This window comes from Mustelus asterias, unplaced genomic scaffold, assembly GCF_964213995.1.
Source record: "Mustelus asterias unplaced genomic scaffold, sMusAst1.hap1.1 HAP1_SCAFFOLD_95, whole genome shotgun sequence".
Classification (NCBI taxonomy): Eukaryota; Metazoa; Chordata; class Chondrichthyes; order Carcharhiniformes; family Triakidae; genus Mustelus; species Mustelus asterias.
In genome coordinates this window covers 82,459-98,935 of record NW_027590143.1, presented here as the reverse complement: position 1 = coordinate 98,935, position 16,477 = coordinate 82,459, and the positions used below count along the sequence as shown (strand labels likewise).

The following is a 16,477-nucleotide window of genomic DNA, read 5'->3' as shown; positions in this document are numbered from 1 at the left end:
TTCCATAGAAACTAGAATTGTCTGTTCTGAATTTCTATGCTGTACTGACTGTGATGAATTTTTCAAACTCGTTTTACAGGATATCAGAAGGTGAGGATTTACAGACAAAAACTCAAAACAAACATCACATCAGCATTCAATTTATCGGGACCTGAATATCACTGACCTTTGATTCTAGAAGGTGAAATGTTTCTCTGTTCTTTCTGCTTCAGAAGATTCTCAACATCAGCGTGACTGGAAAAGCACTACGAGTGAGAGTGTTCCAGTGCACTGAGTGTGGAAAGAGCTTTAACCAGTTACACAGCCTGAAAATACATCACAGCATTCCCAGCGGGGAGAGATTATACTCGTGTTCTGTGTGAGATTTAACTGATTGTTTAACCTGGAGAGTCACAAGGACACCCGAACCATGGAGAAACCGTGGAAATGTGGGGACTGTGGGAAGGGATACAATGCCCCATCAGAGCTGGAAACTCATCGACGCAGTCACACTGGAGAGAGACCATTCAGCTGCTCTGATTGTGGGAAGGGATTCACTCAGTCATCCCACCTGCAGAGACACCAGCGTGTTCACACTGGGGAGAGGCCATTCACCTGCTCTCAGTGTGGGAAGGGATTCACTCGGTCCTCCCACCTGCTGAGTCACAAAGTCACTCACACCAATGAGAGACCCTTTAAATGTACTGACTGTGGGAGTGGATTTAAAAGTTCTCGAGAACTGGTGTCCCACCAACGCACTCACAATGGGGAGAGACCGTTCAGCTGCTCTCACTGCACAAAGAAGTTTAGAACGACATTCCATCTGCGGGAACACCAGCGAGTTCATACTGGGGAGAGGCCATTCACCTGCTCTGTGTGTGGGAAGGGATTCACTCAGTTATCCATCCTGCTGAGACACAATCTCATTCACACCAATGAGAGACCCTTTAAATGTTCTGACTGTGGGAGTGGATTCAAAAGCTCAGTGGATCTGATGTCCCACCAGCGCATTCACACTGAGGAGAGACCGTTCAGCTGCTCTCACTGCTCAATGAGATTTAAATGGTCATCTGCACTGCGGATACACCAGCGAGTTCACACTGGGGAGAGGCCGTTCGCCTGCTCTGTGTGTGGGAAGGGATTGACTCGGTTATCCAACCTGCAGAAACACCAACAGATTCACAAATGATTATCGAGTTGGTTTCTGCTGTTAATCACATCCAGCACTGAACCATGTTCATTCTGACAGTTGGTGAAGTGGAAGGTTGAAGGGTTTTCTTTCTGCTGGACTGGCCGGTTTCGCCCCTCTGCTTCCAATGAGCTGATGCTCTTTGAGCCTGGGAGAGCACATTTCCAATGAAATAAGAACAAAGAAAATTACAGCACAAGAACAGGCCCTCCAAGCCTGCACTGATCATGCTGCCTGACTGAACCACAACCCCCTACCCTTCCGGGGACCATATCCCTCTATTCCCATCCTATTCATGTATTTGTCCAGATGCCCCTTAAAAGTCACGATCGTATCCGCTTCCACTACCACCCCCGGCAGCGAGTTCCAGGCACCCACCACCCTCTGTGTAAAAAATCTGCCTTATACATCTCCTTTAAACCTTGCCCCTCGCACCTTAAAGCTGTGACTCTTCCACTCTGGGAAAAAGCGTTTGACTATCCATTCTGTCCATGCCCCTCATAATATTGGAGACTTCTATCAGGTCGCTCCTCAACCTCTCTTGTTCCAGTGAGAACAAACCAAGTTTCTCCAACCTCTCCTCATAGCTAAACAAACAAATAAAATGATCCACAAAAACTGATGAAAGACATTTATTTTATCCTGGATAGTAAATAGTGTTTTTCCTCCACTGCAGGTAGATCTAAAATAAATACAGAAAGAACTGGAAAAACACAGGTCTGGCAGCATTTGTGGAGAGGGAAACTGAGTTAATGTTTCACGTCCAATGTAACTCTACTTCAGAACTAGAGGGAGAAATGTGATGGGTTTGATACTGATGAGAAAGGGGGAGGGTCAGGTCGAACAAAAGGGAAAGTCAGGGATTGGTTAGTGGGCGACGAGATTAAATGTCAAAAATGTCCTGGAACAAAAGGCAAAGGGAGAGGTAATGGTTGTAGTGAAGAAAGAAAGCAGTTTTGTCACTAGATTAATTGTATCCCCAATTACTTGCCCCATTTTCTGTCATTATCAGGAATACAATAGAATAATTTCACACCATCCCTTTATCTGATTCTATACAATCCCTGTACAAATGTTGAGGCTAATCAGAGCTGGAAGGTCTCTCTCGCCAGTACATTTATCTTCACTGCACATTCTTTACATACACAGCAATTAAACTTTTACATTTGACTGCAAATAAAACTCAATCTTTCATTACAACTACTGACTTATTATTGATTCATTAACTTTAACTCAATTATGGCTCACTACTTATTCAACCATCTGTTACTGACTGGTCGCTAATTGTTAGAGTAATCTTTAATTAATATATTTGGTTAACACAAGATACAATGGTTCAAAAATATACTTTGTGAAAGACACAAAGCTTTCTTACTAATCTTGATCAGGTTGAACAATCAGCCTCATTCTTGAGCCAGACTTTAGCAGAATATAATGTCCTCTAACTTATCAAAATGATTGAAGAATTCCTTAATTGCTTGCTCAGCCGTGTCTGGAGGCTTTTAGCTTTATGATATAAAGATCTCATCACATGTTAGAGTTTAACATGGCTTCCTTGACCTAGTTATATTTAACTGTTAATACAGATGAAAGTGATCATTTTCATTTCTGAGGCACCCCTACATTTACCCACATCACAACAGTGACTACACTTCAAAATAACTTGACCGTAAAACACTTTCCAAGATCTTGTGGTCATGCAAGAAGCTGCAGAAATGTAATTTCCTTTTTAGAAATAGTCCCCAACTTGGATACATCACACTCAGTCCGCTCATTGAGATCATTAATAAAGACTGAGTCTTAATTTTGAGTAACAACCATGTCTTTCACTCCGTTTCCAAATCCCCTGTGAAAATCCAAACACAATATATCGTGAAATTATTTGGTTTAAAACAGAATGAGTTGTTGTGATTTGGAATTCACTGTCAGAAAATGGTGCAGGAAGCAAATTAAACTGGATCTTTCAAAAGGGAACTGGACAGATTCGAAATGAAATATGGGATTAATGGAAGATCTTGTTCAAAGGGATATCATGGGTACAATGGCTGGAATGGCCTCCTTCTCGGCGGCACGGTAGCACAGTGGTTAGGGCGGCACGGTAGCACAGTGGTTAGCACTGCTGTTTCACAGCTCCAGGGTCCCGGGTTCGATTCCCGGCTCGGGTCACTGCCTGTGTGGAGTTTGCACATTCTCCTCGTGTCTGCGTGGGTTTCCTCCGGGTGCTCCGGTTTCCTCCCACAGTCCAAAGATGTGCAGGTTAGGTTGATTGGCCAGGTTAAAAATTGCCCCTTAGAGTCCTGAGATGCGTAGGTTAGAGGGATTAGCAAGTAAATATGTGGGGGTAGGGCCTGGGTGGGATTGTGGTCGGTGCAGACTCGATGGGCCGAATGGCCTCCTTCCGCACTGTAGGGTTTCTATGATTTCTATGATTTCTCTGCTCTCAGATTCATTTGCATCTGATGAAAGTGATAAATATCTGGAACCCACTTCCGGCAAGGGGGAGAAGCAGAGATGATGGAATCTTTCCAAAAGGAAATTGGATGGGCAATTGAGGGAAATAAACCTACAGGGGTCTGGGGATCGACGGGGCAATGGTTTGATTCACAGGGAACGAGCATGGACTTAATGGGGCAGGTGGCCGCATTCGTGACCCTAATTCCTGACTGATCTAAAGAGAGTACAACCTGATGTGTAACCATAAAGCAAATGAAGACAGCAGCAAAGGCTGATGGTTAGAAGAGCTAACTCTGTATCAGGCTGAGTACTGTGGGAGGATCAGGCTGAAGGAGTTCTGCACTGAGGAATGGACAAAGGAGCTCATTGATTGGGGGCAGTCGCTCTGGCAGGAACTTTCAAAAGTTAATTGAAGGAGTCTGTGGGAAGGCAAAGGGACCTCTGGCAAGTGGCAAGCTTCAAAAGTGTGTTAACCAGGGTTCAGGGTAAGCACAGTCCTCTTAGAGTGAAGAGCAAGGCTGGTAGACGTAGGGAACGCTGGATGACTCGGGATATTGAGGCCCTGGTCAAGAAGAAGAAAGGGGCACATGACATGCATAGGCACTGGGATCAAGTGAATCCCTTGAAGAGTATAGTGGGTGTAGGAGTAGAGTTAAGAGAGAAATCAGGAGAGCAAAAAAGGGACACGAGATTGTTTTGGCAGAGAAGGCAAAGGAGAATCCAAAGAACTTCTGCAAATACATAAAGGGCAAAGGAGTAACAAGGGAGAGAGTAGGGCTTCTTAAGAATCAACAAGGTAATCTATGTGCCGATCCACAGGGATGGGTGAGATCCTAAATGAATATTTCTCATCAGTATTTAGTGTTGAGAAAAGCATGGATGTTAGTGAACTTGGGGAAATAAATAGTGATGTTTTGAGGAGCGTACATATTACAGAGAAAGAGATGCTGGAAGTCTTAAAGAGCATCAAGAAGTGTATCCCAGGACATTGTGGGAGGCTAGGGAGGAAATTGCAGATCCCCTAGCAGAGATATTTGAATCATCGATAGTCACGGGTGAGGTGCCTGAAGATTGGAGAGTGGCAAATGTTGTGCCTTCGTTTAAAAAGGGCTTCAGGGAAAAGCCTGGGAACTACAGGCCAGTGAGCCTCACATCTGTGGTGCGTAGTTGTTGGAAGGTATTTTGAGAGACAGGACCAACAGGCATTAAGAGACGCAAGGACTGATTAGGGACACTCAGCATGGCTTTGTGAGTGGAAAATCATGTCTCACAAATTTGATTGAGTTTTTTGAAGGGGTAACCAGGAAGGTGGATGAGGGCAGTGCAGTTGATGTTGTCTACATGGACTTTAGCAAGGCCTTTGACAAGGTACCGCATGGTTGGTTGTTGCATGAGGTTAAATCTCACGGGATCCAGGGTGAGATATCTAAATTGATACAAAAGTGGCTTCTGGACAGAAGCCAGAGTGTGGTTGTAGAGGGTTGTCTTTAAAACTGGAGGCCTGTGGCCAGCGGTATGCCTCGGGGATCAGTACTGGGTCCACTGTTATTTGTCATGTATATTAATGATTTAGATGATAATATAGGTAGCATGGTTTGCAGATTACACCAAGATTGGTGGCATAGTGCACAGCGAAGAAAGTTATCTTCGATTGCAACGGGATCTTGATCAATTGGGCCAGTGAGCTGACGAATGGCAGATGGAGTTTAAGTTAGACAAATGCGAGGTGATGCATTTTGGTAGATTGAACCAGGGCAGGACTTACACAGTTAATGGGAGGACGTTGGGGAGAGTTACAGAACAAAGAGATCTAAGGGTACATGTTCAGAGCTCCTTGAAAGTGGAGTCACAGGTGGACAGAGTGGTGAAAAAGGCATCGGCATGCTTGGATTCATTGGTCAGAACATTGAATACAGGAGTTGGGATGTCTTGTTGAAGTTGGACAAGACATTGGTGAGGCCACACTTGAAATACTGTGTACAGTTCTGGTCACCCTATTGTAGAAAGGATATTATTAAACTGGAAAGAGTGCAGAAAAGATTTACTAGGATGCTACCGGGACTTGATGGACTGAGTTATAAGGAGAGGCTGGATAGACTGGGACTTTTTTCTCTGGAGCGTAGGAGGCTGAGGGGCGATCTTATAGAGGTCTATAAAATAATGAGGGGCACAGATCAGCTGGACAGTCAATATATTTTCCCAAAGATAGGGAAGTCTAAAACCAGAGGGCATAAGTTCAATGAGAGGGGAGAGATACAAAAGTTCCAGAGGGGCATTTTTTTCGCACAGCAGGTGGTGAGTATCTGGAACAAGCTGCCAGAGGCAGCAGCAGTGGTGGGTACAATCTTGTCTTTTAAAAAGCATTTAGACAGTTACATGGGTAAGATGGGTATAGAGGGATATGGGCCAAATGCGGGCAATTGGGATTAGTTTAGTGGTTTAAACAAAAAGGGCATCATGGACAAGTTGGGCCGAAGGGCCAGTTTCTATGCTGCAAACCACTGTGACTCTGTGACTCTATGACTCTATCTCTGAAAATAAACAGCGGACACAAAGCGGATTAGGAGGAACAACAACGGAATAATTGCCTCGAGATGGAAATGGGGAATTAATTTGGTGATTGATGGATTTCACCCAAAGGTTCAAAATGACCGAGCTGTGATCAGGACAATAACCAGAGTCAGACAGAATTTCACCCCCATGGTTCCAGTTAGAGCTTCAGAAACAGAGACAGTGATCACTGACTGTGCCAGAACTGTAATTGGAGAAGTTGAAACAGTCAGTGGAATGGTATGAGGTCGAACGTGACTCCCTGTCTCCGCCCATTTTTACATCTTCAAACAGGCGCTTTCTCTAAAAGGAATGGGTGACCTTGCATAAGTGATCAGAGAGCGCCCTCCCGTGGACAGCACTGCCGCATATTGGAAACAGACACACACACGGCCACCTGCAAAGACTGACACATTTCGAGATATTAGAATCATAGAATCCGTACAGTACAGAAGAATGCCATTCGGCCCAGCGAGTATGTACTGGCCACAACGCCACCCAGGCCCTATTCCCGTAACCCCATATATTTACCCCGCTAATCCCCCTGACACTTGGGTCAATTTAGCATGGCTAATCAACCGAACCTGCACATCTTTGGATTGTGGGAGGAAACCGGAGCACCTGAGGAAACCCAGCAGACACGGGGAGAGCAGATACATACACGGCCACGTGCAAAGGCTAACACATGTAAGGATATATAACCATGTAGATATATGCCCAGGCACTGACATCAACGTCCCTCGCTATAAATACAGAATTATTCTGTAGATTTGTGATATATATTAGTCTCAGCTGTTAACCATGATAATACATGAATAACGCCACCTCCGTGTTCACTAGAAGCGTCGTATACCGCACAGAATCAACAAAGTATAGACACAGGGACAAGTAAACACAGTGATCGATTCTCAAACCGATCGACTCAAACACAGTCACTGAGGAAGATAAACAATCAGATTAACACAGCCATAGACACACTAAAGAGAAGCGCGCCCATTGACAATGCCAAAAACGTACTAGTTCCAGAGAAAACTCCCTGAACTGGAATTCCCTGGGGTCGTGTCAGTGCGGCAATATCCCGTTAGATAATCATTGCGATGGAACTGTCCATTTTAACAACAGGAACAGCCAGAAATCTATTTCTTATCAATGGTGATCATTAATTGATGACTATAAGCAATTGACGACTATTGGAGAATAAGCAACAATGGATGGATTTATTTTTTACAGTCAAACATATTCTGGATGTGTCCGTGTCATGTTTAAAGTTTTTTATTAGTGTCACAAGTGGGATAACATTCATACTGCAATGAAGTTACTGTGAAAATCCCCTAGTCGCCACACTCCGCCACCTATTCGGATACACTAAGGGAGAACTTTAGCGTGGCGATGCACCTAACCAGTGCGTCTTTTGGACTGTGGGAGAAAACCAGAGCACACAGAGGAAACCCGTGTACACACAGGAAGAACACGCAAACTGCACACAGACCCAAGCCAGGCATCGAACCCGGGTCCCTGGCGCTGTGAGGTAGCTATGTGCCACTGTGCCGCCCCGTGTGAGGTCAGTGTAGGTAAGACTGATTCCCCACCCATTCTCAATGTTATCGGATCAAATGTTCGGGACACAGGAGGACAACACAAGGAGACTGCTTTGGGTGCAGGTGATTCATTCTCCTCTGTTCTATTCCACATTCTGTGGAAAGTTGTGAAGTTAATTAGTTATATTATATATAATTCAGAAATAATGAGGAGATGCTTCATCCGATTAAACTCGTTTTGTAAATTCAATATGAAATCAATTGCATAAATAAATATATGTTTACATTGAAAACTATGTCGGGAAGCTATATCCAATACTTCATGCCATTGGATCAAGGAAACGTTGTTACTTAAAGCAAACTGTATGGACACGGATTCCACAGAAACCCCTTCTTCAAATGGGGATTGGACAATGACTTGAAAGGGAGAAAAATCAGCTTCATGGAATCAGAGGAGGAAACTAAAATGAGAACAAAGAACAGTGCAGCACAGGAACAGGCCCTTCGGCCCACCAAGCCCGCACCGATACATCAGTTGGGTAGCTCGTAATCAAATAATTGGCATAGGCATTGTGGGTCAAAGGGCCTCTTATTGTTGCCTGCCATTGTCAACCATTTTCAATCATTCTTGGATCAATATGTCTACAGCATTCCCAATGAGTGTTGCAACATTTCAAGAGAGTCCCATTGGGTGCTTGCAAGTGGTGATTGCATTCACCTCACACACGAAAGCTGCCCAGTTCAAAGCCATGCCGGAATGTTATTAGTGTTTGTTCTTTAAGGATGAGGGAAGTTTACATGATTTAAATTTGTTGTTGAACATCGTCCGAAACTCGATATTAAAGCCATGTTATCTTTGCTCTGACCTCGGCCTCAAAATCTTTCAGCAAAATCTGAAATCTTGTATTTTTATGACGCAATGAAAGGAAATAGAGGTCCCTTTTTGACACCGTGTTCATATCAGCAACTCGTTCAGTCCACAACAGAATTTAATGGCTTTATTGATGCAGACGAACAAAGTTAATCACCATCTGAAACATATCTAAAAGTATAAATGATGTGGAGATGCCGGCGTTGGACTGGGGTAAACACAGTAAGGAGTCTGACAACACCAGGTTAAAGTCCAACAGGTTTATTTGGTAGCTAGTGGCGTTTGCTACCAAATAAACCTGTTGGGCTTTAACCTGGTGTTGTTAGACTCCTAACAGTATAAAGACAGGCATACGTGAAACTGTAACTGAACTAGAGGAAATAGCGCACATTGCACAGAACCATCTTTTTAACATCGTTGTTCAGAGTAAAGAATTAGGAAAAGCCACTCAGACAGATGAGGAAATCGAGAATCAGTGCGGATCTGCTGGGCTTCCTGCAGATGAACGAGATTTAGGCGCCAGAATGTTTCACTCACAGAGTAAAGAGGGATGAAGTATAACTAACAGATCATTCTTAAATCTCTTCCCTTTAAAGATATCTGATTTTGTTTAAAAGCTGACTGTCTCAAATAAGCACCATGGGATGTGTACTACCCAGTGACTCGATTCCTTTTGTTGGTCAGTCATGCTTGCAATTCAATGTTGTATATTTCAGAGATATTCAATTCAGAATGAGGTGATATGTAATTAACAAAAATATATTAATATTAAACATTGAACAGCAAACAAGCACTGGGTGGAGCTGGTTAAAATTATTCGAAGGAAGATGAGAATGATGCATTAATGATTGAGCAGAAATCATTGCTCCTTAGATGTTTGCTGGACGACCACTTTTAAATGTTGAAGTTCAAGATGAGTTGAGAAATCAAGTTGAAAGAAACGTTTTTTGTCTTGTATTAATTGACATGGGCTCTTAGTGTAACCATTAGAACCTGCAGCAACACAGTGGAGGTGAATATTGCGGTCAGGCCAATTGGTGGCGCTCTGCTGTCAGTTGTTTCTGTAGTGTAGTGGTTATCACGTTCGCCTAACACGCGAAAGGTCCCCGGTTCGAAACCGGGCAGAAACATTAATTTATTGTGAGGGTAGTTTTGCATGGCTTCAGTTTTTGCTGCACACATTCCGAATCTCGATGTTGCAGCCATATTATCTTTGCTCTAAACTCGGCCACAAATGCTCTCAGCAAAATCAGAAATGCTGTAGTTTAAGACGCAATGAGGAAATAAATGTGTGTATTTGGACACCGTGCGCATATCAGCAACTTGTTCAAACCACAACAGAACTTAATGGTTTTATAAATGCAGACTAACATAGTTAATCACCATCTGAAACATGTCAAATAGTATTGTGTGCTCATAAAGACAGACACAAGTGAAACTGTAAATGAACTAGAGGAAATGGCAGACATTGCCCAGAAGCCTCTTTTTAAAATTGTTCTTCATAATAAAGAAATAGGAAAAAGCACTCAGGCAGATGAAGAAATCGAGACTCAGTGTAGATCTGCTGGACTTTCCTATAGATGAACGGGATTTAAGCACCAGAATATTTCACACGCAAAATAATGAGGGATCAAGTACAACTAACAGATCATTCTTAAATCTCTTCCCTTTAAAGATATCTGATTTTGTTTAAAAGCTGACTGTCTCAAATAAGCACCATGGGATGTGTATTACCCAGTGACTCAATTTCTTTTATTGGTCAGTCATGTTTGCAATTCAATGTTGCATATTCCCGAGATATTCAATTCAGAATGAAGACGTATGTATTACATACATGTATTAATATTTAATATCGAATAACGAAACAAATATTGAGTAACCAGCCAACGATTCAAGTCTGGATGACCCTTCATCAGAGCTAAGGGCAAAGAAAAGCAGAAAAGATTTAAATTATGGGTGGAAGGGTGGAAGGGTGGAGAGCAGGAATGAAGAAATGGAAAAATGGAAATGAGAAAGAAGTATGATAAAAATGGGTAAATGAGATGAAAAGAACAAACAGTATGAAATAAAATAAATGGAAAGGGGATAAAGGTGGCGGGGCGAGTTCATGCTCTGAAGTTGTTGAACTCAATGTTTATTCCAGAAGGCTGTAAAGTGTCCAATCGGAAGATGAGGTGCTGTTCCTCCAGTTTGCGTTGGGGTTCATTCAAACATTGCAAAAGGCCAAGGACGGACATGTGGACAGGAGAGCAGGGTGCTGTGTTGAAGTGGCAAGAACTGGAAGTTCTGGGTCCTGCTTGCAGACGGACTGAAGGTGTTCAGCAAAGCGATCACCCAGTTTGTGTTTGGTCTCTCCAATGTAGGAGAGTAGACTTCATGGGGAGGAGCGAATGCAATAGACTAGACTGAAGGAGATGCATGTGAATCGCTGCTTCACCTGAAAGGGGTGTTTAGGACCTGGGATGGTGAGCAGGGAGGAGGTAAAGGGGGCAGGTGTTGCACCTTCTACCATTGCACGAGAAGATGCTGTGGGTAGGGGATGGGATGTTGGGTGGGATGGAGGTGTGGACCAGGGTGCCCCAGAGAGAACCTTCCTTGTGGAATGCTGATGGGTGTGAGAGGTGAGGTGAAGATGTGTTGAGGAGTGGCTTCATGCTGGAGTTGGCAGCAATGGCGGAGGATGATACTTTGAACACGGAGGCTGGTCTCTGGTCTGGTAAAAAGCATGAACAAGGGGAGCCCTGTCCTCTTTCTAGGAGGGAGGGGAGGGGGTGCGAGCAGTGGCCTGGGGGATGAGTTGGACACAGTCAAGAGCCCTGTCAACCACAGTGGATGGACTCCGCACAGTCACCCAAGGCAAGAATCAAATCCAGATCCCAAGCACTGTAAATGCTAACCACTGTTCCACCCGGAAGGATCAGCCTGGTGGTAGCTTTACTCATGGTATCCAGTTGCACTGGAGGTAGAATGGGAAGGAAATAAAAGTAAAATACTGCGGATGTTGGAATTGGGAAACTTAAACTGAAAATACTGGATAAACTCAGCAGACCTGGCGGCATCTGTGGAGAAACCTATTAACAATGGATTCTTATGATTTTGGTTGCTGAATGAGGAGACAATGTCCTTTCGGTTTTATTGACGTTTTATGCGGCGTTACGGTTGAAGCGATAAAAGCAATATTTTAAATATCTCTGATATTAAGTGATGTCCATCTTTGTGTGGGGCAGACGTCCTCCGTCTGGACGGAAGATGAAGAACCAATGTGCCCTTAACAAAGATGGCGACGATGTGGGGGGCGGGGCAATGGGCGGTGTACGCAGAACGCTGAGGAGGTTGGGATCGCACATGCGCATTGCAGCGGGTGTGGTTTGTTGACGGAAGCGCGCGGGTTCTTCTCCAGATCGGAATCAGATTTGAAAGGGGGGAACGGTTAACGGTGGCAGGCGTTGCCATGGCTGCAGGGGCGGGGCTCGCCAACAGCGCGCGCTGGCACAAGTGGACCCTCGAGCTCAACTTGAGCGACAGCAGCAGCAGGTGCGGAGGCCGCGCGGGGAGCCGGGGGCTCGAGTAGGAGGCAAGTCGGGTCAGCCCGCCTCTCCAGCGAAGGCGACCTGGGGATGTGACACCAACCCAAAACTTCCCAACCCCGGGTTTTTCACGTCGCTTTTACCCCTCACCGAGCTCCTCAGCACAAAGCAGCCCCTCAAATCCCCCAGAAACCACGCAGACCCCACTTGGCATCTTTTCCCCAGGTCATGACCCTGAGATGCCCTTTTGGTTTCAGCCCCTCCACCTGATCAGGTGCCAACTGCGGTGGTGGTTGGAGGAACGATTGCTCGTTTCCAGGGCCGGGTGCTGAACTGGATCTCTCTCAATAACCCTCAGTTTGTTTTCAAGATACAATTTGGTACATCTGGTGATTTGTCGCTTTGTCCCTAAATGGAGGGCAAGCGGATTGGCACCCTGATTATCAATTCACACTAAATCCACTTCTACATCCCTCCATTCCCCTGGCAGTTTGGTACACGCGATGGCAGTGTGTGTCTGAGGTTTGCCCAAGCTTTAGTTCGTGCTGGCACTATTGCCACCACGTTGGGGTCCTCAAAAGAGAGACTCCTTCTTTAAAGAAGGTCTTGAAAGAGTGACCAACTTGTGTTTTCTGTTTCTCATAGGAGCCGTGATCAACAGTGTGGCCAGAGAGACTCCATGTACCCAGTCGCATATTCGGACAAACAGCTACCGGACATCTGCGTCCAAGAAACAGACCGGATCCTGGTTGAGAAAGTAAGTTGGATTTGAATGTGTCTTTAGTGGGTGGCTGACAACGCCCCTGGTTTGTCCACGGTGGTCAAGTACCTTGGTGAACCACAGCAGCCTGTGTGATAAAGGGTTAATCGTCATCCTTACTTCCAGGCCTGGGTATAAGATCAGTATATGGCCTCCCCTAACCGGCCCCCTTTACTGATACCCTGCTCACTTTCTGTTTTCAGTGCTGCTGGGACATTGCCTTGGGCCCATTGAAGCAGCTGCCCATGAATCTGTTCATCATGTAAATGACTGGCAACACAATCTCCATCCTCCCTATCATGATGGTGTGCATGATGGCCTGGAGACCCATACAGGCCTTGATGTCCATGTCAGCAAGTGAGTATTGTATTGAATCGACAGCTCAGAAACAGCTCTGAACCGGCATCACTTGAGTGCAGCTTAGAATATAGTTCTGGGAGTTGGGTAATTAAGGGAGTTAGGGAAGGAAGGGAAAGGGGTGCCCTTTTGCTTTCTAACTTTCTCAGCCTTTGGGAAGTGATCTTACTCTTCTACAGGAGAAGAAGCTAGATTTTTGGTGAGTATCTGCTCAGTAACTAAAATTTATTCTGTTCCTAAGGATCAAAATAGTATAGCAACAGGTGGTAAGGTTAATAAAATACTTAAAACAAAAATAAATTATCATTGGATAAAAGAAACAGTTTATTTGTACACATTCAAGCTGCAGCATTTGGGAGTTCCTGGGTGTCACTTTGATCCAGGGCAAACAGGCATAGAGGTTTACAGCGTGGAAACAGACCCTTCGGCCCAACTTGTCCATGCCACCCTTTTTTTAAAACCCCTGAGCTAGTCCCAATTGTCTGCATTTCGACCATATCCCTCTATACCCATTTTACCCATGTAACCGTCTAAATGCTTTTTAAAATACAAAATTGTACCCCCCTCTACTACTACCTCTGGCAGATTCTTCCAGATACTCATCACCCTCTGTGTGAAACAATTGCCCCTCTGGACATTTTTCTAACTCTCCCCTCTTACCTTAAACCTATGCCCTCTAGTTTTAGATTCCCCTACCTTTGGGAAAAGATATTGACTATCGAGCTGACCTATGCCCCTCATTATTTTATAGACCTCTATAACATCACCCTCAGCCTCCTCAGCTCCAGAGAAAAAAGTTCCAGTCTATCCAGCCTCTCCTTATTACTCAAACCATCAAGTCCGGTAGCATCCTAGTAAATCTCTTCTGCACTCTTTCTAGTTTAATAATATCCTTTCTATAATAGGGTGACCAGAACTGTACACAGTATTCCAAGTGTGGCCTTACCAATGTCTTGGACAACTTCAACAAGATGTCCCAACTCCTGTATTCAATGTTCTGACCAATGAAACCAAGCATGCCGAATGTCTTCTTCACCACTCTGTCCACCTGTGACTCCACTTTCAAGGAGCTATGAACATGTACCCTTCAATCTCTTTGTTCTGTAACTCTCCCCAACGCCTCCCATTAACTGAGTAAGTCAGACATAGAACATAGAACAGTATAGCACAGAACAGGCCCTTCGGCCCACGATGTTGTGCCGAGCTTCATCCGAAACCAAGATCAAGCTATCCCACTCCCTATCATCCTGGTGTGCTCCATGTGCCTATCCAATAACCGCTTAAATGTTCCTCAAGTGTCTGACTCCACTATCACTGCAGGCAGTCCATTCCACATCCCAGCCACTCTCTGAGTAAAGAACCTACCTCGGACATCCTTCCTATATCTCCCACCATGAACCCTATAGTTATGCCCCCTTGTAATAGCTCCAGCCACCCGAGGAAATAGTCTTTGAACGTTCACTCTATCTATCCCCTTCATAATTTTATAAACCTCTATTAAGTCTCCCCTCAGCCTCCTCCGCTCCAGAGAGAACAGCCCTAGCTCCCTCACCCTTTCCTCATAAGACCTACCCTCCAAACCAGGCAGCATCCTGGTAAATCTCCTTTGCACTCTTTCCAGCGCTTCCACGTCCTCCTTATAGTGAGGTAACCAGAACTGCACACAATATTCCAAATGTGGTCTCACCAAGGTCCTGTACAGTTGCAGCATAACCCCATGGCTCTTAAACTCCAACCCCCTGTTAATAAAAGCTAACACACTATAGGCCTTCTTCACAGCTCTATCCACTTGAGTGGCAACCTTCAGAGATCTGTGGATATGGACCCCAAGATCTCTCTGTTCCTCCACAGTCTTCAGAACCCTACCTTTGACGTTGTAATCCACATTTAAATTTGTCGTACCAAAATGAATCACCTCACATTTATCAGGGTTAAACTCCATCTGCCATTTTTCAGCCCAGCTTTGCATCCTATCTATGTCTCTTTGCAGTGTACAACAGCCCTCCACCTCATCCACTACTCCACCAATCTTGGTGTCATCAGCAAATTTACTGATCCACCCTTCAGCCCCCTCCTCTAGTCATTCATAAAAATCACAAATAGCAGAGGACCAAGCACTGATCCGTGTGGCACTCCGCTAGCAACCTGCCTCCAATCCGAAAATTTTCCATCCACCACCACCCTCTGTCTTCGATCAGATAGCCAGTTACCTATCCAATCGGCCAACTTTCCCTCTATCCCACACCTCCTCACTTTCATCATAAGCCGACTATGGGGGACCTTATCAAACGCCTTACTAAAATCCATGTATATGACATCAACTGCCCTACCTTCATCAACACACTTAGTTACCTCCTCAAAAAATTCTATCAAATTTGTGAGGCATGACATGCCCTTCACGAATCCGTGCTGACTATCCCGGATTAATCCGCATCTTTCTAAATGGTCGTAAATCCCATCCCTAAGGACCTTTTCCATCAACTTACCAACCACCGAAGTAAGACGAACCGGCCAATAATTACCAGGGTCATTTCTATTCCCTTTCTTAAACAGAGGAACAACACCCGCCACTCTCCAGTCCTCTGGCACCATCCCCGTGGACAGTGAGGACCCAAAGATCAAAGCCAAAGGCTCTGCAATCTCATCCCTTGCCTCCCAAAGAATCCTAGGATATATTTCATCAGGCCCAGGGGACTTATCGACCTTCAGTTTATTCAAAACTGCCAGTACATCCTCCCTCCGAACATCTACTTCCTCCAGCCGATTAGCCTGTAATACCTTCTCTTCCTCAAAAACATGGCCCCTCTCCTTGTTGAACACTTAAGAAAAGTATTCATTCATCACCTCTCCTATCTCTACTGACTCCATACACAAGTTCCCACTGCCGTCCTTGACCGGCCCCAGCCTCACCCTGGTCATTCTTTTATTCCTCACATAAGAGTAAAAAGCCTTGGTGTTTTCCTTGATCCGACCCGCCAAGGACTTCTCATGTCCCCTCTAGCTCTCCTAAGCCCCTTTTTCAGCTCATTCCTTGCTAACTTGTAACCCTCAATCGAGCCATCTGAACCTTGTTTCCTCATAAGCTTCCCTCTTTCTTTTTGCAAGACATTCCACCTCTTTTGTGAACCATGGTTCCCTCACTCGGCCATTTCCTCCCAGCCTGACAGGGACATACCTATCAAGGACACACAGTATTTGTTCCTTGAAAAAGTTCCACTTTTCATTAGTGCCTTTCCCTGACAGTTTCTGTTC

General features: G+C 44.8%; 2 protein-coding genes and 1 non-coding gene across 3 annotated transcripts in view; all 3 read left to right on the top strand.

The window, feature by feature from the left end:
- Positions 1 to 16,477, top strand: part of LOC144484195 (uncharacterized) — a 42,298-nt gene that overhangs the window by 22,558 nt on the left and 3,263 nt on the right. Inside the window, exons 3-4 of the mRNA XM_078202731.1 lie at positions 487 to 1,016; positions 10,728 to 10,735. Of these exons, the coding sequence (XP_078058857.1) occupies positions 487 to 1,016; positions 10,728 to 10,735 (538 nt within the window). The remainder of the gene's footprint in view (positions 1 to 486; positions 1,017 to 10,727; positions 10,736 to 16,477) is intronic.
- trnav-aac (transfer RNA valine (anticodon AAC)) lies at positions 9,639 to 9,711 on the top strand. The gene has a single exon. It is a non-coding gene; the product is annotated as a tRNA-Val (tRNA).
- Positions 11,929 to 16,477, top strand: part of LOC144484204 (uncharacterized) — a 64,486-nt gene continuing 59,937 nt past the window's right edge. The window contains exons 1-3 of the mRNA XM_078202744.1: positions 11,929 to 12,115; positions 12,754 to 12,865; positions 13,072 to 13,225. The gene's annotated coding sequence lies outside the window, so the exon portion shown is untranslated. The remainder of the gene's footprint in view (positions 12,116 to 12,753; positions 12,866 to 13,071; positions 13,226 to 16,477) is intronic.